This window comes from Solanum lycopersicum, chromosome 12 (assembly GCF_036512215.1).
Source record: "Solanum lycopersicum chromosome 12, SLM_r2.1".
Classification (NCBI taxonomy): Eukaryota; Viridiplantae; Streptophyta; class Magnoliopsida; order Solanales; family Solanaceae; genus Solanum; species Solanum lycopersicum.
The window spans coordinates 673,909-694,652 of NC_090811.1; the positions used below are offsets into that span (position 1 = coordinate 673,909).

Genomic DNA, 20,744 nt, shown 5'->3' on the forward strand with positions numbered 1-20,744 from the left:
TTGGATTATAGCAAACGAAAATCAGAAAAATTATTTTACCTGCTCTGGGACTCGTTTGAACTTAAAAATGCTCTCATTTTACCCATGAAATGAACTAGATATACTGTTAACGTCTTAACGGACGTCCATGAAAATTTTCGACTTATTTCATTTATAGAATTTCGGATCATAAAAATTTCATGGACTATAGTACACGAAAATAGGTAAAATATGTGTTTACCTGCTTTGGCGCTCGTTTGAACTTGAAAATGCGCTCGTTTTTCCCGTGGGATGAATTAGATACATTGCCGACGCCTTAACAAACGTCTATAAAAATTTCGGCCATTTTGTTTTGGAAATTCGGATCACGAAAATTTAATGAACTATAGCACACAAAAATCTGCTTTTACCTGCTTTGGACTCGTTTGAACTTGAAAATGTCAGTTCTCCCTGCGTGAAGAACTGGATACAATGCCAACGTCTTAACGGACATTCATGAAATTTTTTTGCCATTTCGTTGCAAAAATTTTGGATCGCAAAAATTTTATGGACTATAACACACGAAAATCGATAAAATCTGTGTTTACCAGCTTTGGGACTCGTTTGAACTTGAAAATGCACATGCTTTCCCCGTGGGACCATTTGGATATATTGTCAATGTCTTTACGACGTCCATGAAATATTTCGACCATTTCATTTTGGAAATTCAAATCACAAAAATTTCATAAACTATATCACATGAAAATCGATAAAATCTGCGGACATCCATAAAAATTTGGACAAAAATAATGTCAAAATTTTGGATCAACAAAAAATCATGAAAGCTTACAAATCACATAAAAAATTGAAATTACATTAGATAAAACTTATGTCATAGACTCAACTCAATTACATTAAAAAAATTAATTTACATTATTCACGTTGATAACCATCTTCTAAACCAGTTGAGATACGACGAGAACTGTAACTCAATTTGCAATATATGCAAAGATGGGACAAAAAAGGAACACTAGTTATCCCTTAGGAGACAACTCAATCCCAGCCGTTAAAATAATGATGATGATTCTACAGCCCAATAATCCAGCATCTTCTATCAAAACAGTAGCTTTATGCTTCATGTTCACCATTTAAAATTTAGGAGAAGACTAATGTTAAATGATCTTTAGCTTATTTTTTTACTTTCTGCAGAACTGAAAACACCCCAACTATGTTATTTATAGATTGTATAATTGTTTTTGAATAAAGAAATACAAGTGGAGTTTTCTGGTTGTTGAATTGACTAGGGAAGGGATTCTTGGTGAACCACAAATCAACAAAACCAATGATTCTGTTTATGTTGAGCTTTCATTTTCTTTGAAGTTGATTTTTGTTGTTGAGGTTGTTGTTTTATGTTGTTTGACTTCAATTTAAGCAACCCCTTTTCTTTCTTTCTCTTAAAGTTGTCTCTTTTTTTTGGGAAATTGTAACTGTAATGGACTTTGTTTCTTCATCTGTGTTGCTCAAGAATTGCTTGGAAGTGAAGAATTTGAATTGATCTTGAATGGGTATGGCAAAAAGATTATATTTTTTGAGGTTTAAGAGGAAAAAGTATGGAGTTTTGCTTAGAGTTCTTTTTAGTTTATGGTTCATCCTTGAAGGGATTTGCCCAGTAATGGGTGTCAGGCCTCTCAGAGAAAGATACCGTTCGTGGGGAGATGAGGTTAGTATTGGAGTTACATTTTGTATCTGCACTTCCTTGTGTAATTTGTGCCTTCTAAGGATCAATTATCTGGTATTGGAGTGAAATTGGTCCAACTAGTGGAAAGAGTACAGCCTAACAGCTCAATGGAGTATGTGACAGTAAAGATTGCTACTTTAATTTTGAATTATGTATTATTTGTTGTTGCTATTGTTCTGTTCCCCAGTATTGTTACTTTACATACTTATTGTTTGTTATGCTTTACTTGAGCTGAGGGTCTACCGGATACAACCTCTTTGCCTTCACAAGGGAGTAGGGGTAAGGTTGCGTAAGATCATCCTCCCCAAACATAACTTGTGGGATTACAATGGGTTTGTTGTTATTGTATTAAAAACTGAAACTTTACTCATTCAAGTGCTCAAGTGATGAAGTGCAAATTGTGTTAGCTAGCTGGTGAAAGGAATTCCAAGCTATTTGCTTAACCTGTATCTGATAGGTTTAGTGCTTCATACTTTATACATCTTACTAAACACAAGTCAGTTTATCATGCATAAGAGCAATGATGGATTTATATTTTGGACATTGTACAATGAGGAGATATGGCAATGAAATGATATAACTAGCAAGAAATAATATGCTTTTATGTGTCCCCTTTTTTAATAAGGAACTTGCTCTTATGAATATACTTCATTATCGTGAGAAAACACTGAATAAGGTAGGATTTTCTAAGGACTGTTTCATGTTTATGCCTAGAGCCAAGATATCTGTCACTCCAATCAATGCTGGACACCGAAAAGAAAATCAGGGATGACGAAATGGCTGGATAAGTTCAGTTAATGAGATATGAAAATATTACTGGATAATTCAGTAAATGAGGTATGAAATTATTCTAACACCTAGTTAAGACTGGATATCAAAAGTTCACTAGGAAACTGTATTGAATCAAGTTCGACGCTAGCTATATTTGGTTTCTTGGTGATTAAGATCAAGGTTACTATCCTAATTCAGTTATAACTTCTTGGAGCTCATTGCTAGAATTGGATAAGTCATGTTATGTGTTCTCCCTGCTGTTCATGCCTAACCATTAATTATATCCTTATTGTTGTTGCAGTGGCTTCTGGTAAGAAAGGATGAGAATGAATTGGGGCCTTTTTCTGCTTGGAATATAACAGGAACTTACAGAGGTTTGTACAGTTGGATGTTTTAGTGCATTGCTGATATTATAAATGAGCGTGGAAAGAACACTTTCGTGTTGCTCTACTCTATATTTTTTTAAAAAAGAAGCTTTCCTGTTGTTCTTCCTTCACTTGTATGCAACATGGTGATAAAACTTTAAAGTGATTGAGTAGGACTCATCAAACACAACATAACAGAAAATTCATGATCACTTCAATTACTAAACTCAGTTGCTGCTTCGGTCTTGAATCTATCTATACCCTCTCCTCGATATTTGAATTGCAGGGTCTTGGAGGTTCCTAGATTCAACAAATAGCTCTTCCAGGTTTCCTGATTTTAGGAAGTCCAATGGCAACTCGGTCCTTGAATTGATAAGTAATCCAACAAAAATAACTGGTGTACATTATATTCAGGTAATCCTGTCATCATTAAATAAGTGAATTTCTTTATGAAATGCTATGTTAACTCCCTGTTCTCTGCACAAGTACTTGTCTCAAACTTATTAATTGTCTATGTCATGTCCCAATAGAGAACAATGTGCAGAAAGTTAAACTAAACTGCATTTTACTTTTAGTCTTTTGGTGTAATCAGTTATACTCTAATGACACTATCTCTATTATTGATGTGTTAGACTCAATTTAGACGTAGAGAAGTGAAATCAGGAGTACACTTGTATATAAGGTTACAGTAGGAGCCTTGTACTGTTTTGTGATATAATACGAAGTTACCAAGTTTAAAAAAAAATGTCATGTGCCCCAATAGGGTTTTTGAATTTTAAATTGATGACTGGGTAGTTTACTTCTCTTTCTATATCGAGAGAGCATCTATCATAAGTCATATCTAGACTTGCAGCATGCCATGCTTGTTTTATTGGACTTTACTTTGCTTTTCTAATAAAGCATGATGTTTCCAAACAGAAGTTGCAAACTTTATGTTTGTAGAAAACATATTTTTTGTAAGGTTTTCTATTTTTGGTATACATCTTGTGTAGTGGTGAGTTTTTCCCTTTATTAAAAAGATCTTATTTTTCTACAATATCTTTTGTCAAAAATCAAACTTAACATTTATCCATAATCATATGGTAAATGTGAAAAATTGCATGTTCCTCATGAAGGCGCTAATCAATGATAGCATAGGTCCAGGCATGAATGATATTAGACATTTATGCAATTAGTAAGTTTTAGTTAGTTTTTGTTTCATTTTTAGGAAGTTCCTCCAAACCCCCTTCGGCGTAAGATTACACTGTTTATTAGGCATTTCATCTTTCTTAGATGATGATACTTTCGGATGCAGAAATTGTACATTTCTATGGTTTAATCTTTAGTTGATCTCATTTTCCAAACAACAGGGTGCAATAATTTTCCATGATGTGTTTGACAATGAACATGGAGTTGGTGCTGCACAAATAAGGGTAGAAGGTGTATATATATGGCCATTTAGACAACTTCGAATGGTAGCTTACAGGTACTAGTTCTTATTTGGTACCTAAGCTGAAAGGAAATTTGTAACACCGTCGTAGGAAATTTCTAGCTTACAGGTACTGGTTCTTAAGATGCTACGGTCCTTTAATTCTGCCGAATGATTCAAAATGGTATTTATAATATAAGAGAATGGATGTCTAGGATGGGTGTCTTTGCTGAGTTTCAAGCACTCTTTAAGTAATTCATGCCAGAAATTTACATTTGTTACAATAGTTGCTAAAGTCCTTATCTCATGCTTAAGAATTCCAATTTAAAGTTTTTTTTTTCCGGGAATTGTCATTCAAATTGCTAAATCTTGTGTTCTTCAGAAAATGGAATTGAAATTTTAGATATTGGTTCCACATCACTTAACATTCCTGCAGATGCTACTGTCATGTGCTTTGTCAACTCATAGTTCTGCTTTTAATTTGCAGTGGCAAAGATGGTGAGTTTGGACAGGAAGACGATTATCTATTATCAAATCCATATCACTTGGTATTAATTACAACAATATGTCATTTGTCCTCAGCATGGATTATTGAGTATAGCTTTTACATGACTCCTGATGATCATCTGTTACAATGAGTTCTGCTGCTGCTTGAATCACTTGACATACTTTAATTTCTTCAGCAGTGTTACATGCTTTATATTTGAAGAGCATAATGCTTGAATACCATTAAGAATTTGACATGCTTTGACTTTTATATATGATATTTTGGTAATGGTATAACAAATTTCAAAACTTTTCTCTTTTGCTTTCTTAGGGCTCCGTTTGTCTACTGTATGTCTCTTTCTTTAAATTAATTTGCCGGGAGTAGCTTTTTATTAACATTTGAAACTTTAGCACATGTTTGGATACTCATAAGTAGAATTCCCTTTCAAAGTGGAGATGATGAGTGGGGATTATGAATGCTATTCATACCTTTTCTGATGGGTTTCCTTTCCCCCTATCCTTTCCTATTCCCTTCCTTTTTTGTTGTTTCAAAAAGGTTTTTGTGTATTCCATTCTTCCAGTGGTAAGAGATTCACATGTTGAAGAAAAATGACCATTATATCTGGATAGCCTTCTTTTTTCTTTTTCTCCATTTTACCTTGTAAGAAAATATATGCTTTTGCAGTCCGGTTTAGCTTCTTCGTAATCAAAATAGCAGAAAATGAGGGCTGCTCTTAATCTTTGTTCTTCCACAGCGGCAGCTAATTACCATCAGATATCTCATATTCTATGGTAATCAAATTGAAATTATTCGGAAATGATAAAAAGGAGGCTCTTTATGAGGAATTTCTTGTGTTCCGTGATGGCTATAATGTTTACTTTAGATGTACATCCCTTTCATGTGACAATAATATGTACATCCCTTTCACGTGACAATAATTCGAGTTTAAGACTTTATCAAGATTTAAGTCATTGAAAAATGACTTGCTTTGTCTTTGTTGACAGCTTGGAGTTTTCTCGTCCCAGATATTCCAGGAGTCTTCTCGAGATAAGATTTGGAAAAAGAAACACTGTAATAATTTATTTTTTTCAACAGTTATCCAGTTTAATGTTTTAGCTCCTAAGCTAACTTATGTATCTTTTTGTTTCTGCAGCACCGTTTTACGAGATGGAGAAAAATTGTAATATAGAAATTGCTGCACAAATTGCTCGTGTCTCATCCTCCTCAAATGGTACTTGGCTTTCTTATTTACCTTTCACCTTTGATACGACTCAAGCATCAAGAGGGACTTTCTTCTCTGGTTCATTTGGCTTTCATATATGCTTCCGAATTCATTTATTTCATGAACTCTGTTTTATATAATTTTTACTCCAATGATCATCAAGTAAGGATTTTTTAAATAAGGTTAGGTCAATCATTAAGAAAGGATTTTTGTCATTACTCTTTCAGTTCTCGGGTATTTTAGCTTTTGAGGCCTATAAATGTTCTAAAGTCAATTTGACAAGATCACCCTGCATTATATATGCAAAATGCATTATGTTACCTAAAGCTACTTCTTTCATATTCGTTCAGGATCTTCATATGCTTTTCTGCAGCTTAGTGTATCATGATGCAGTTTGCCCTAACAGAGAGAGTGCTGATACCATGTTAAGAAATGGATCTTGAGCCTAACTCAATCCCAAAATCTAGATCAAGAGTGTTATATTAAGAGACCACCCATTCCCTTCACCACAATATGGGACTTCTTCACATTTTCTTTGTTCCATTTTAATGCATATCTTGATTCAGTATTCAACTTATCCATAAGTTTGTGCAAAATATCAGGAACAAGTGATTTATTTTCCTTTCTCAGATGCAGCTCGTGACCATTATCAACTAGAAGGATTGATAGAGAGCCCTTCAGTGGATGCTGACGGGGACTGTTTCTCACCGATGCTTTTGAATGCTACTTCTGTCAATATAGAGGTTTACTACAACAAAGCGGTGAACTACACATTGATGGTCACATTTGTATCCTACAACACTTCTCATTTTTATTCATATCATTTTTGTAACAGATATCGCTTTGTCTGGATTCTTTAACTTCCTGATCCACCAGATATCTTTTCTGCAAGTGCTCCTTCTGATTCGACAAATGGAACATAGCAACACCCAATCAGTAGGACTACCTCTCTCTCTCTCCTCCCCCCCGTCTCTTATAAAGACTAGAGTGACATGTGATATCATTTTTCTAGGGAGCTGCGAAAGTTTCAATTCTGATGATTGGACAACAGGCTATCATGGATGCTTATCTTTGTCTTTTGCATCTGACCGCAGGGATACTTGTTGGTAAGTGATAAGTGCTGTTGCCTTAGTAATCCCAGCTAGTACATATTCATTTACTGAGTTCTCTGCAAGTTAATCATACCTTGTGATCAGTTTTTAGTTTGATTTTATATGGAACATTGAGGTAGCATCTAGCATTATACGTTTATACATGAACATTATTAGGATCATGTTAACAACATTCTTCTGCTTTGTCACTTTTAGAAGTAGCACTGTTAGAAGTTTATGTCGACAGTTCTTCAAAAGAATTTTACATTCTTAGCATGTACACTATTTTCTGGTAGCAAACTTATGTTGTTGAATATTGTTAATGAAGCAAGCCCTACACTGGGTCTCAAGTATTACTTTTATGTAATTTTTCTGTTCAGATCTATTCATTTCTTGCTCTCGATTAATCAGTGTTTGAAGTAAAAGCTGGTCACGTCTTTCTTGGCGCTGTTCATCCTTCCCTTCCTTTCATTCTTTTGCAGAATCCCTTTTCAATGCTTTTGCAACTGCTGCATTCTTCAAGTTTGTTGTGTTCTCGATCTTTGAGATGAGATATCTACTTGCTATATGGAAGGCAAATAGGCCCATGAATAGCGTAGAGGGTTGGGAAGCAATGAGGCGTGAATTGTCAGTACTTTACAGCCGTTTCTGTAAGTATCTTTTACTTGAGGTGGACTTGTACCGAAAAAGTCAACAGAATCAGCAAGTGAATAGTTGCTTACGACACATGCCTATATTACCAATATGCAGGCTGCTATTGAAAGGGTAGTTAGATGTTAAAATCAAATAATTTATCTGAGTTTACTGTTTCCAAGTCTTTCTTTGTTCAATTTTGCTTGTGGACATGCTAATGAATTAATCACTTTATTCTACCTATTTTCCCCAATTTTTGTTTGGGGTATCTAAAGGCTGTTATTCAGTATCTATAATTATTTACTTAATTGAAAAAAACAAAAACTGGGCTACACAATTTGGGAACTTTTGATATAACAGAATGATCCTGAGAAGTCTTCAGTGTCTGAACTGTAGAAAAGAAAGCAACAAGGGAAAAATAACAGTGTTCAACATAGAACGAGCTTTGCTCTTAGACAGGCTCCAAAGAAAATGCAATTGGTATCTACTTGGCAAATCATATAGAAAATCTAAATTATACTATTTAAGCAGGAGTATTATGCCGTTATGCCATTCTAACATCACTTAACATAGTGGACTAAAGTTCTTCATTTCCACCGGGTCAATTCAATGTCTTTCTCCTTTCAAAGTTGGGCCACTTCTGTTGCATTAGCAATTAGTCATAAATAATCTGCTTACATTTACCTTTTCTTTTTTCTGAATCTTTTGCAGATGGGATCCTTTTAGGCGGACTGTTGTTCATGTATGAGTTTCACAAGTTTCTGCGCCCTATTCTTCTACTTTTACACTCATTCTGGTTACCTCAAATTGTAACTAATGTCATTCGTGACTCAAGAAAACCATTGCACCCTCATTACATCTTGGGAATGACTATTACGCGTTTGGCAATTCCATTATATGTCTTTGGCTGTCCTCACAATTTCATGCGTATAGAGCCTGATAAGAATTGGTGCATCTGCTTGGGAGTTTTTATTGTGCTGCAGGCATCAATTCTTCTGTTGCAGCATTACCTTGGATCTCGGTGGTTCATTCCACGTCAGGTTTGATACTGCTTTCAGTTAAAATTCTTGAAAGGATTATTTGTTGAAAGCAGAAAAAAACTGAATAATTAGTGCTTCCATCTGTCTTATGTAAGTAAGCTTTATTGTGGTGTTGCAGATTTTACCTGAGAAGTATAACTATTATAGAAGGTTTGATCAGGGTGCAAATCACGCCACTGACTGTGTTATTTGCATGACTGCTATTGATCATACTCAACGCTCAAATAATTGCATGGTAACTATAAAAGAAAAATGCTCTAGCTTAATTTAGTGTTCCTATTAGAATGCGATTTTAACTCCAAAAAAAAATACACAGTTAGTAATTGGCCTAATGATGTTCAGGTGACACCTTGTGATCATTTCTTTCACTCTGGTTGTTTGCAAAGATGGATGGACATAAAGATGGAGTGTCCAACATGCCGACGTCCTCTTCCACCCGCTTGAATAAATGTTATTTCTTGAATTCATCTTGGTAGAGCAACTGACATTGCCCGACCTGTTTAGAAAGGTAAACGGCTTTACTTGAAGTTTATATTTGAACAAGTGAGTACAAATTCAGCAATAGTTCATAGTGATTTTACTTTTAATAATGCTGTTGTTTAAACTGTCTGCCTTGTAGCTTGCCATTGTCCGAGTAAAGACTACGGGTGTGGAGGAAAACATTTTCCGCAAAATGTTCTATAGTTCTCATGTTCGGTTGGTCAAAATTTTGGAAAATATTTTCTATAGGAAAACAAGCTCAATTTTGGAACACAGAAGTTGCCAGTCCAAATTGACTGTTTCCTCTCCACCCTCCAGGACCTCATTTTCACCCCATCTCCACCACGTCACGCTCCTACCTCCACACCCTCACCTCCAATAGTACTTATCTAGATTATCTACAAATGCTTTTAGGATAATATTTTTTTGCTTGCATTCTGAACACAGCAAGAAAATAAGTATGTAACTCATTGGTTTTCTTGGAAAATATTTTCGTTCCTTCAGAACCTGCCTTACGGCATGATAGATTTCCTTGTAAATAGATGTCTGAAGGTCGTTTTTCTGGCTATGATCCAGAAGGAAAAATGTTTGACAAGGCTTCATTCTCTCTTTCAGGTTGGAGACAGAGAGAATTACATAAGAAGTTTTCTGTATAAAAGTTGAGCACAGATTCACTAGACTTGCTGTATATCTTGTTGATTAACTGTCTATTCTTTTCTTATATTTCACATAAAAACAATAACATTATCAAATAATTCATAGAATTTATGGAATATTTCTTAATTTTTATGTGCCATATTGGAGTATGACCATATTTCATTCACTATCTAAATGAATGTGATCTGTAATATGAATCGAGTTCATTGCGACTCTTCAATTTCTCTAGACTTTTTTGGAGTAAGAAAGAAAATGTTTTTTATGGGTGAATAAAATTTGCATTAATCAATAAAAACCTGGGGAATTTGCAATGATATATAATTAACTAAGAAATTAAAGGGCAGGAGACTTTTAATTCTACATTACATAAATAAAATACAATATAGGAGAAAATGATCATTCAACTTTGAAGTTTGGAGCTTCTCACTTTTGATATAAAATAATATAATATGAATATGATATAATTACATAGGCGCAAAACTATTTGTCATTTTAAATTATGCTAAGCTAGCTGAATGCTACAAAAAATAATACAGATCTCTATTATTACATAACTGTTAGACATAAAACATATAGGAGGGGGTTCAAGAATTCTTGAACAATCATCATCTCATCTCGTCGGATTTGAATCATCATCTCATTTGAGAGGCAGCAGCACTAGAAACTGCTGCATAGGGGCAGAGCATTTTCCTCCTCTCTTTCCTTTTAATAACCTGTAGCTTGGGGGAGCTTGGTCTTGTGACATGTTTGGAAGACCTGTTGTTGTATACGGATAGACTTATATGTCGTCTTAGTATGAGGAAGACAAATAAAAGAAAGGTAGAAGAAACACAAACAGTAACATTCTTACTTTTGAGGTAGGAAAGGATGATCAAAATTAGGCACTGGTCTAGCATGAGGTACCAAAGTTCTCCTTAGTTGTTTTAAGGCCTTCTCCTCTTCCATCTATCCGCGTTCCAGAAATTGGAATTAGTCTACATACTTTGTAATGAAAAATAATAGTATAGTTTGATAATATGAGCATACCATTCTTGCACATTCTGCTTCCTCCTGATACCTATTATACATCATTTCTTTCTCCTTAATCTGCACAACAACTTATTAGGTGAGTGCTAGACCCATACGAAAGCGTAAGAATGTGATTAAAGAGGAAAAAGTTTACCTTCTTATCAAATTCAGTTCTGTCAACAGCACGGTGATTTACATGCAGATTGAATTCCTGAACCTCAGTGAAAGGTTTACGTTCTTTCTCAGGAACTGGAATTGGATCCCTGCATTATTACGTAGAAAATATTAGCCACCTTTCAGTATTACTGAGTAGAAAAGTTGATATTCCTCAAAGTTCTTACTCAATCAAGATTGGTTGCGCCTTGAATAACCTCATCTTAGCTTCTTCCTCCTCCAATCTCTTCCTTTCTTCCATTTCTCTTCTCATCTCCTCTTCATGCCTAATGAGACTCTCAAGTTCGAAAGGTTCTGTCTTTGTGCAAGGTTTTGGCTCTGGTTTAGGTGGAATCTGGCAAGATAACATGATAAAATAAACAAATTTATGTTGTTTTTTGTGAAAAGGATAATATCAACTGAATTGGTATCAAACTATTCATACCACAGGATAATCAGTAGTATAAGGATATGGAGTTGCTTTGGGATTTCTTGACCTCTCTTCCTCTATCTGTTTCTGTAGAAGTTCAGAGAACAACTTCCTCTCTTTCTCAACTCCTCGTTCCTGAAATTCCGGAAAAAGCCAAGTCAGGACTGAACTATATTTTCAGCTTACCAAGATGTAGAACTGTCTGATTTGTACCTCAGTGTAGAGATGAAAAGGATTCGGTGTAGTGTTTCTGAGAATAGTCTTGTCATTTTGAGGTTGAGAATACAAGGAAAGCTGAAAAAACATAAAGCATAATGATGAGAAAGAGGCGCGATAGGATTATCAGAGAAAAGTATTATAGTAAGAAATATGATTGAACCTTGTCAAACAGATCATCAACGTTAGCTTGAGGCAGAATCCTTTTATTTGTGGCAAAGTGAAATTCCTGAGGCACAGTCACCTGCCTCTTTGTGTTGCAAAACATTCCCAAATCTCCTTTACTTTCAAGAATCTACAAATTAAGGGGAAACATTTAGAATAAAGCAAGAGAGTTCAATCTAATTGATCACCAGAATAAAGTAGGCGGTGGCAGATGTTGTTACCTTCTTATTCAAAGGCCTTGCCTTGAACTTTGGCGCTTTTTCAAGTTCTTCCTTTTCCAATTCTTCTGTGCTTTTGGCAATTGGAGGTCGTGCTCTTAGTGATGTTTTTAGAACAGGTGATTTAGGTGCTGTAAGATGTGGCTGCCACTGATGACTCTGAGATCAAATGAATATGTTTTCACTTAGTAATTAGAGCAAGTAATTGTTTTCGTTTGAGTTATTAGGTGGCACTTTTTAGTACCTGAGAAGAAGATTCTATTGATTGAACTGAAGTTGTATCCGCGTTCTTATTTGCCCTTGCCATTGTTTCCAAGTGAAATTCCTGCTTAAGTAAAGATGTTATACAAACTATCCTGGTATGCAAACTTTGCTCTTAATTCTTTTGGAATCACTATACCATACCTTAAATTCTGGAAGTTGGGGTGTGCTTTTAGGTAATAATAATGGTTGAGTTGGAGCTTCCAAAATCTGTTATCACAAAATGTACAACAAAACAAAGTTGGACGGTAACGATCATAAGAAAAGTTTCAACATCAAAAGGCCGTTGTAGAGCTACCAAAATTAATTGCCAAATACTGTGTAACATGAGCTACCTTTTTGTTAACTGGGTGAGCCTTAAATTTGGGAATTTTGGCCATCATTTCTTCCTCAAGTTCAGCTGAACTCTTCACCCTTGTTGGACGGACACGTTGAGCTGTTTCAAATTCAGGTTCTTTAGGCCTGGTTAATGTAAGTTTTGGTTTTCTCTGTGCTTGTCCAGTCGAATCACCCTGCGTGATGAATGTACTTCAAAAATGTTGTCTAGGAAACTTGATCCATTGTACTAGGAAAGTACCAATACTTACATTTGAGGTAGAATTTCTCATGCAAGGCAGTGAATTTTCCCTTGTGCCAGATTGGAATTTCTTTATCATTTCTGCTGTTGAAATAAACGGGGAAACAAGTGGCCTAACATACATCTGTACAATACAAAGTTTTAGTAAAATTTAGAAAATTGAAGTTTGCACGTATTAGAAGTGCAAGAAAAAGGAGTCATGATTTACCTTTCTCTCCTCTTTTCGAGTTTTAGCTGCAGATGCAAACAAGTTAGAGCTGCTATTAGCTACCCCAAGTCTTGTTTTGTGTGGCAAATGTTGAGGAGGTTTAATATCAAGAATCTAGCAGTTTGTAAAGAAAGAAAAAGCAAGATCATCAGATAAAGTAACATGAAATATTCTGCACAATTCACATCCAGAGAAGATCTAGAGAGGAGACACTTACCTTCCTAGATTTTCCTTCTTCTAGTTTTTGTCTCTTTACTGCTTGGTTTTCTTGGGCAAAATTTGGAGTTCCAGCATCACTTTTCTTGATGGCTTGCCTGTGCAGCAGCAAATGAAATTCACTTACTTTTTACCAAAGAACAGCTAGAGCATTAAGAAAATCTACATGTGCAGCAGCAAATGAAATTCACTTACTTTTTACCAAAGAACAGCTAGAGCATTAAGAAAATCTACAGTGTCACTTACTTTCTAACAGTAGCTTGATTAGAACTACTCAGATGCGACTGTTGTTGTTGAGTTTTTGACTTTAATGCTGAAGGGTTTCTAAGTATGCTTGCAATCTTTTTAGCAGTTTGTTGCCTCTTGGAATTAGTCTTCCGAGAGTCGCTCTTCTGAGATGTTATTGTTGGTCCGGGTGTGCAAGTTTCTGTTACATACAAGTGCTAAATTAGAATCTTTATCAGCCAAATTCATTCTAAGGATATAAGAATAGGATTCTCATAGTACAATTTACCTTGAACAATAGACTGCTTCTCTTCAGATTCCTGGAAAATTACAAAGACAAGATAAGACAGTGTTCAAAAAGGCGCAGCAAATGGTGCTTCTTCTCTACTACAAGTTATGAGTGATGCATACCGGATTAGGAAGACTGGTGCAAGGTTCTGGTACAATTAAATATGGCGTTACCTCGTCTTTACTTTTAGAAGAAGTGAGCTCAGTAGCAGGCCTGTTTTTCAGATAGTAATGTCAGTACATTGACACCATTAAGAACCTATGTTGCTCAAGACGCTTCAAAAATGTTATCGGGTTAATGAGTTTTGGAGGATCACATTTTGGAGACTCCGAGCAACACAGGTAAGAACATAATCATTTGCTTTTTGCAATATAAAATAGTTACAGACCTTGTGTTATCTTGCAACTCCTCAGCATCAGTGAAGTCACATAGGCTCTCAAGTTGAACCATTCTACCAGTTTTAATTTTTGGCATAAAAGCTGGAAAAACAACCAAGAAGAAAATCAACATCTCATCCCAAAATTGTCACTCTAATAAACATAAGCAATCAACATGTCATCCCAAAATCGCCAGGACATTATTACAGTCCACATTTATCGTATACATACGCGATGAAACAGAAGTATGCATTGAATAAACAGATCAAACATAACATCAGTGGTTGGTACCACCTATATGTAGGAGTGGTTGTGATGGAAATTTCAACTACACTACACTTATTTGAAGTTCTTCACAGTCAAGTCAAAATGTTCATTGATTGTAAGATCCGTATGCTTGATAAAGTAGAAGGCTTTATCAATGCATTTTAACTACCACTAACTGTTCTGCATTACTACAGATTCCATTAATAGGGGAAAAAATACCAAATTATCAAATATGATTCTAAAGTTGACATCATTTGGTTGGCTACCTGAACTTTCATGTTGCTATCAAATTACACAAACGCACAAAACAGAGAACCCAAATAGTGTAACAGAGGATGAAGAAGAAAATGACATACGAGAAGGAGCATAGCTTCTTGAAATGTGGAACCAATGCTCAGCTTTCTGTGTTTCCTCTTCTGTTTCTTCATCAACAAAGTCATAAAATCTTGGCGCTGAGAACTCGTACGCCTGGTCGATTACGAAAGAGTTGTGTTCATACATTTTACAGAGAGATTGTTGTGGGTCTGAATTTGATCTTCGCAAGAGAAAAAATGGATGGAGTAGAAAATGTTGTGAGTTTTTGTGTCTAACGGTCGAATTTTGTTTTTGAAAAGGGATTTGGCAACTGTTGGCATTTGTAACGGCTATAAATCCAGTTGTCAAAAAGGTAGCACGACGTCGTTCTGTTCCCTTATAACACCACACTAAACTACTACATCAAAAAAAAAAAAAAAAAAAAACTACTACATCCAATCAAATGAGTTTTTTTTGTCGGGAGTTCGTTAATACATGAAAACTCTCCCTCAATATTAATCTTTAATTTGTTTTTTTAATTAAAAAATAGTAAATAGTAAAGAATGTTTTAATTTGTTTCAAAACATTTAAAAATGTTTCTTTTTTATGGATCAATTTTTAAATAGTTGTCTTGATCACTTTACTAAACTAAAATCAAAATCTCTCTATGTTACCTTGCAATTAATTCTTTCCATAAGTATTCACATTTGTTTGTATAATCTTAAAGGCTTTTTAAGAGCTGAATTTATAAAATTAACTTTTAATTTATAATTTCTTAAATACAGTATAAAACGAAGACATAATATATAAAATAGGAGAACATATTTGTTCATTGAAACCAAGTCAAACGCAATATCCTTCGTGTATTATGTCATGTAAAGCACGTGTGTGTTTATTTCTGCACACTCAAAATAAGAGGACATAGTTATCCTCTTCAAGCCAAATTAGAAGTCCTATTTATATATTATGCCTAAAACGGAAAATGATTAACTAATATGTGATCGAGAGAGTAATAAAAATTATTCCTCATGCTACACGTATAGACACATTAAAGGAAACGTCCTACTAAAATTAGGTCGTTTGTATGACAAGAGACTAAGTATCAAATAACGTTGTCCTCCAAGACTAAGACAAAATAGAAGAAATCACGTAGTAACATTTTTGTTTATGTTGGACTTTAAACCTTTCAACCCACTATATCAATTATCACACTAGGCCATAGCCTTGACTATGCATAAACAAATAGACAAAAAAAAAAAAGGAGAGTAGAACCATTTCTGTAGTATAGTTCATTTTGAAGCCCATTTTTTTTTAAATATGAGACCATTTGTACACACAACACAAAAACAATGTTGAACATGAGTGTTCTTGAACTTGTTTATACAAAGAAAGATGCAATTTTGAGAGAATAGATGAGCAAATTACAATTTGAAGTATTATGTAACAATTTTTTTTGCTTCAGAGATCTTGTGTGCAGCGGTTGAATTCAGGACGCCTTCTCGAATCTGAAAACATGATGATGAGTATGGACTCTTGTAAATCCTTTCAATCGAGCAAAACGAGGCATTAATATTTATGAGTCTTAACAACGGGAAAGAGGGAATCCAATTCCATGACGAGTTGTAGGAAAAACAACGAACAAAAACGTGCAAATCACCCCAACAACCATTGGCAATATCGCGAGTATCTCCTGAGCATCCAGAGACGGAGAAGGGTACAAGCATTTCATCACATTCTGATCAAACGCCGCGACAGCACAAAAAACAAGTATTGACAAAAATGCATGAAAGAAATCAATGAATTTCAGCTTATATTTTTCTACATCCTCAGGAGGAGATGAACCATCAATAATCCATAAACCCCTGAATGTAGCCAATCCATAACGGACTTTGCCTCTTTCATCGCGAAAACTGTCTGTAAAACAGAGGAAAAAACATGAAATCGCGCAAATTCCTAAAAGGATTAATGTCATAGAATGACTAATTGTGGAACGACATTGTCCTTCATGTGTTATAACTGGTGATAATATTTGGAATGCAAGAACAGAACCTGAAGGCAAAAGATTTGATAAAACGGCTGTTTTTTTGAATGTTTTTCTAATGACTTTTTGGGCTGCTGTTTTCTGTGGTTTATCAGCAACTTGTAAATCTTCTAACAAAGGTATTTCCAATTGATTTTCAGATGTAACAACAGATTTTGTTTCTAATTTTTCTGTATTTATCGCAACGGAATCTGAATTTGAATTCTTTGAGGTCTCCATAGTTGTTGAATCTTTCTCTGTTGTTGAAGGTTTAAGTCCAATTCATTTATAATTTTGGTGAATTTTAGAAATATATATATATATATATATATACCTCCAACAAAGTCTCCAAAAACAGAGATTTTGATACAGGGTTCTGGTTCATTTGTCATTAAAAAGGGTATATGGGTTTTTAGTAAAAAAATTTAAGGCTAGAATTAATTCACGCCTTTATTTCACGTAAATATTGAATGTGGATTGCCAGAATTTATTAAATTATGGTCTGATAACGTAACTTAATTGTTTCAAATGAATCTATAATACGTTAGTTATATTACTGAAAACAAACTATATACTTTTAGGCATAATATAACATAAATATGTCCTTTTTGAGCGTGATTACACGCGTTTTTGATATATTTTCGACATATAAAAGAATAAGTATATGCCTATATATGGCCTGGAAGGAACATTTTTAAGAGGAAAAAGAAGACAGGTCATATATTTATTCCAAATGCAAATTTCGCCTAGCAGGCTGAGGAAGAAAATGAAATGACGAAAAAAACAAACAGTTTAGCTAATGGTAGCGTCCTACGTATTCATTTTCTTCCAGTGCTATTCAAGTTCAAGTCCTGAAGATTGAGCATCAGATCATCGGCACTCAAGTAAGCTTTGTTTGCTGAATTTGAAATGGTATGTGCAATGTCTCTTGCTGCTTCGATTTTCCTGAGCGTTATAAATGCTGGATTGTTAGCGATAGCTTGACCAATCAGCTGCGCGCTCTTAGCCTCACCCTGCGAGAAAAAAACAAATAGGAACTCAAACTCCATAACAAATGATGATAGGTTGAAGCAGAAATTTGAATATTAGGATAAGTTACGGGAACTAATTTTGACCTGAGCTCTAATAACAGCGCTACGTTTATCTTGCTCAGCCTTTTCCACAATAAACTTTGCTCTCTCAGCTTCTTGAGCAGCCACCTGTTTTGCTTCAATTGCAGCTGTGAACTCCTTTCCAAAAGTCAGGCTTGTTATCGATACATCATCTAAAGCGATGTTGAAGTTGGCTGCCCTCTCAGTTAAGATCTTCCGTATCTCTTTACTAACATTCTGCACGAGTTACACACAACTGAATAAAAATGAACAAGAACGTTATGAGTTTCTATGACAGCCAAATAGAAAATCTGCATCCAATATCAGAACATTCCTCACAATTGACACAACCATATACAGTACTCAGTTCCGATAGGAACATCAACACATGAAGTAGGTACATGTCCTCTCACACATACCTCTCTCTGGGTGATAAGCTGGTTAGCATTGTATTGCGCAACCACAGATTTCAAAGTTTCATGAATAATTGAAGGCAGGACTCGTTCATTATAATTTTCACCAAGTGATCGGTAAATAGTGGGTAGTTGATCTGGGACTGGACGTGTGAGAACTCGAAGTCCAATCTTTACCTGAAAAATCATCAAGGAGCAAGATCAATGTCTACAACTATACATTCTTTTAGCAAGCCTATTCACAATCCCCCTTCTTTCGGTATCTCTTTTCCTTTTATATTTCTTGGAGTATGGAGCAATGCAGGTATTGAGAAAAAAATTACCATCTGAAGGTCACGACTTCCGGAGGTACTTTCCACTAGATGTGGACGTGCACGGACATCATATATCACAGGCCTATCGATCCAAGGAATCATGAAATGTGTCCCTTCTGGATAAACCTATTCATCAAGCAGAGCATCGTGCATCAAAAACACACAAGGCAAGTCTGAAGTATATGAAAGCCAGTTTTAAAGGTTCATATACGAGGCTGTACACCATAAACCACCATATTGAAAATACGATAAAATAAGTAGATATGACAATATCTTCAAACTATAAAATACTTGAATGTGCTTGGACATCAAGGTACTGAACAAACATGCACAACATATACTGATTCATACTTTTACTCAAACGATAGAAGCAAACACATCCTGCTTGCTAAACCATGTCAATGAAAGAATGTTCCGAGCACACCCAAAAGGAAATATTGAAGAAGCAAAGCTATAGTCGAAGAATTTCCTTAACTGTGCAAGGGACTTAAATCCATCATATTTCTTAAACGTAAGAGTTTCAGAGATGACTATCGACGAATCATAGCATCAAGTCAATCTAATTTAAGTACTGAAAACAGGATCCAAAATATCATCCGAGAGTACAAGACATATATACCTTATCTTTAACACCACGAATACGGTTAAAAACAATGGCACGATTCCCGCCATCAACATTGTAGAGACTATTAGCAATTCCATACACACCAAGACCGATAACAAGCCCAAACTTGATCAAGGGAGAAGCGGCACCACCACCACCACCACCACCAGGCATCTTAGGAACCTTAACATTCTTGAGATTCATTTAAGTAGTCCCTGAAAGTAAACCTAATAAAAGTCATCATTATAATCAAGTATACTTCCTCAGTTTCAAAAAGAAAACATCTTTTCAGCTCCAACTTTTCACATGACATGTTTAGTGCCATTGGATCAGCATATCTTTAATTTCAGACCACAAGATCCAAAAAACCTTCATTACTTTCTTAATATTTGTGTAAGTCAGAACAAAGACAAACAAATTGAAACGTGACATCCTGAAGAGCTTTTACAAGTATTTATTAACTCAAATTATGATTCGTCAACACACAATTCAATTTCGTCATCTCTAATGTAAAGAACTTTACAAAATGTTCACTAAGATTGTGAATATTAAGTAAATCTCCATGACTAACCGAAAAACAACAATACATGATCGTCTTTGTTCGAGTTAGAAAAGCTTTGACGACTCAAGATTCATATTTATTAACCCATTCAATTAGACATACTACATTGTACACCAATGCAATGTTACATTGCTACAATTTTATTAAGTAATTCAATAGAAAATTGTCAAAATTATGCAAAACACACAATTCTTAATTATAAAAAAAAATACAAAATAAAATAAAATGTGTAGATAAAAAAGAATGAAACTTTAAGAGGAAGATCTTTTTACCTGATCGAAATGCAGGGAAGGAATTTTTTAGAAAGTTAGAGCTGAAATGGGGTTTAATGGAAACATGGAAAGAGGGTTTTATTAATACTTTAGGGCTTTATGATTTATTTAAAATCTACATATTTGGCCTAATATTGTGTTAACAGTGAGAAAAGAAAATTTAATTTTGTCAGTGAATTTTAATATATAATCCAATTTAAAGAAAATCATAACCAAAATAAATTAAATATTTTTATTAAAGAATTTAAACATGTAAAATTCAACATAAAAAAATGATTTACTTAATATAAAGAGTATGCACTAAACAATTGTTTATTTATTTTTGGGAAATTTATGTAAATTTGACTAGCTCATAAGTAGAAATTACAAGGTGGAAAATCAAATTCAAAGTTCTCGATTTGGCCATAGTACCACACCTGGACTTAAAGCTATGATCAAATTTGATTGGATATGATCCTATCCAACTCAATCCGAAACTTAGAACAATCGACTTGTTTGGACGGTAACGGGGAGTCGTGCCTGTTTTATATTCGGATATATATAAATAACTTTATAAAAAATAGAAAAACAAATACATGTACATAATGTATAACATATAAAAAATACACATAACAATTCATACTTGTGTATAACACGTAGACCTAAGTCTCCCAAATAATCATAGTACAACAGTTCATCTAATATAAAATTAATAAGTAGATCTCCGTATCTCTC

At 34.7% G+C, this 20,744-nt stretch overlaps 4 protein-coding genes across 8 annotated transcripts; 1 reads left to right on the forward strand and 3 right to left on the reverse strand.

Moving 5' to 3' along the window:
• The first annotated feature begins 860 nt into the window (after positions 1–860).
• LOC101267382 (transmembrane E3 ubiquitin-protein ligase FLY1-like) lies at positions 861–9,989 on the forward strand. 4 transcript variants are annotated; one of them, XM_019211607.3, is made up of 16 exons: positions 1,096–1,678; positions 2,411–2,533; positions 2,769–2,841; positions 3,119–3,246; positions 4,182–4,297; positions 4,728–4,788; positions 5,732–5,798; positions 5,881–5,958; positions 6,580–6,737; positions 6,826–6,885; positions 6,962–7,055; positions 7,523–7,690; positions 8,385–8,713; positions 8,832–8,948; positions 9,056–9,221; positions 9,809–9,989. In XM_019211607.3, exons 2-15 carry the CDS (start codon positions 2,501–2,503, stop codon positions 9,155–9,157), a joined length of 1,584 nt encoding a protein of 527 aa, XP_019067152.1. In that variant the 5' UTR covers positions 1,096–1,678; positions 2,411–2,500; the 3' UTR covers positions 9,158–9,221; positions 9,809–9,989. The 4 variants fall into 4 exon arrangements, with proteins under 4 accessions (XP_004251496.1, XP_010313658.1, XP_019067152.1 ...); XM_069292776.1 differs by having other exon boundaries at positions 1,106–1,678; positions 9,333–9,989; XM_004251448.5 differs by lacking the exon at positions 2,411–2,533 and having other exon boundaries at positions 861–1,678.
• A 260-nt stretch (positions 9,990–10,249) lies between these two features.
• LOC101267681 (protein TPX2-like) lies at positions 10,250–15,076 on the reverse strand. Of its 2 annotated transcripts, none has more exons than XM_010315358.3 (20): positions 14,817–15,076; positions 14,205–14,295; positions 13,939–14,029; positions 13,817–13,847; positions 13,549–13,729; positions 13,304–13,400; positions 13,087–13,200; positions 12,889–13,002; positions 12,637–12,813; positions 12,446–12,511; positions 12,285–12,365; positions 12,044–12,199; positions 11,821–11,952; positions 11,655–11,735; positions 11,457–11,576; positions 11,200–11,366; positions 11,013–11,121; positions 10,877–10,936; positions 10,701–10,795; positions 10,250–10,606 (listed from the first exon to the last, which is right to left on the reverse strand). In XM_010315358.3, exons 1-20 carry the CDS (start codon positions 14,959–14,961, stop codon positions 10,483–10,485), a joined length of 2,232 nt encoding a protein of 743 aa, XP_010313660.1. In that variant the 5' UTR covers positions 14,962–15,076; the 3' UTR covers positions 10,250–10,482. The 2 variants fall into 2 exon arrangements, with proteins under 2 accessions (XP_010313660.1, XP_010313661.1); XM_010315359.4 differs by having other exon boundaries at positions 13,990–14,029; positions 14,817–15,073.
• An 826-nt stretch (positions 15,077–15,902) lies between these two features.
• On the reverse strand, positions 15,903–17,055 carry LOC101254876 (protein DMP7-like). The gene is made up of 2 exons (XM_019211465.3): positions 16,804–17,055; positions 15,903–16,668 (listed from the first exon to the last, which is right to left on the reverse strand). Exons 1-2 carry the CDS (start codon positions 17,012–17,014, stop codon positions 16,337–16,339), a joined length of 543 nt encoding a protein of 180 aa, XP_019067010.1. The 5' UTR covers positions 17,015–17,055; the 3' UTR covers positions 15,903–16,336.
• A 400-nt stretch (positions 17,056–17,455) lies between these two features.
• Positions 17,456–20,164, reverse strand: LOC101267968 (prohibitin-1, mitochondrial-like). The gene is made up of 6 exons (XM_069292778.1): positions 20,031–20,164; positions 19,212–19,411; positions 18,602–18,718; positions 18,285–18,455; positions 17,890–18,102; positions 17,456–17,787 (listed from the first exon to the last, which is right to left on the reverse strand). The coding sequence occupies exons 2-6, from the start codon at positions 19,398–19,400 to the stop codon at positions 17,593–17,595; spliced, it is 885 nt and encodes a 294-aa protein (XP_069148879.1). The 5' UTR covers positions 19,401–19,411; positions 20,031–20,164; the 3' UTR covers positions 17,456–17,592.
• Between the last annotated feature and the right edge of the window lie 580 nt (positions 20,165–20,744).

Bases quoted from the DNA above. Each gene is read 5' to 3' on its own strand.
- LOC101267382 (XM_004251448.5), top strand. From the start codon at position 1,520: ATGGGTATGGCAAAAAGATTATATTTTTTGAGGTTTAAGAGGAAAAAG. The intron at 6,738-6,825 runs GTATCCTACAAC...CTGATCCACCAG, and splicing joins ACACATTGATGGTCACATTT to ATATCTTTTCTGCAAGTGCT. The intron at 7,691-8,384 runs GTAAGTATCTTT...AATCTTTTGCAG, and splicing joins AGTACTTTACAGCCGTTTCT to ATGGGATCCTTTTAGGCGGA.
- LOC101267681 (XM_010315358.3), bottom strand. From the start codon at position 14,961: ATGTATGAACACAACTCTTTCGTAATCGACCAGGCGTACGAGTTCTCA. The intron at 12,366-12,445 runs GTATGGTATAGT...TTACTTAAGCAG, and splicing joins CCCAACTTCCAGAATTTAAG to GAATTTCACTTGGAAACAAT. The intron at 11,122-11,199 runs GTAAGAACTTTG...GTAATAATGCAG, and splicing joins GCGCAACCAATCTTGATTGA to GGATCCAATTCCAGTTCCTG.
- LOC101254876 (XM_019211465.3), bottom strand. From the start codon at position 17,014: ATGGAGACCTCAAAGAATTCAAATTCAGATTCCGTTGCGATAAATACA. The intron at 16,669-16,803 runs GTTCTGTTCTTG...TCTGTTTTACAG, and splicing joins ATCAAATCTTTTGCCTTCAG to ACAGTTTTCGCGATGAAAGA.
- LOC101267968 (XM_069292778.1), bottom strand. From the start codon at position 19,400: ATGAATCTCAAGAATGTTAAGGTTCCTAAGATGCCTGGTGGTGGTGGT. The intron at 18,456-18,601 runs GTAATTTTTTTC...ATGATTTTTCAG, and splicing joins GAAGTCGTGACCTTCAGATG to GTAAAGATTGGACTTCGAGT. The intron at 17,788-17,889 runs GTCAAAATTAGT...TTTTTCTCGCAG, and splicing joins GCGCTGTTATTAGAGCTCAG to GGTGAGGCTAAGAGCGCGCA.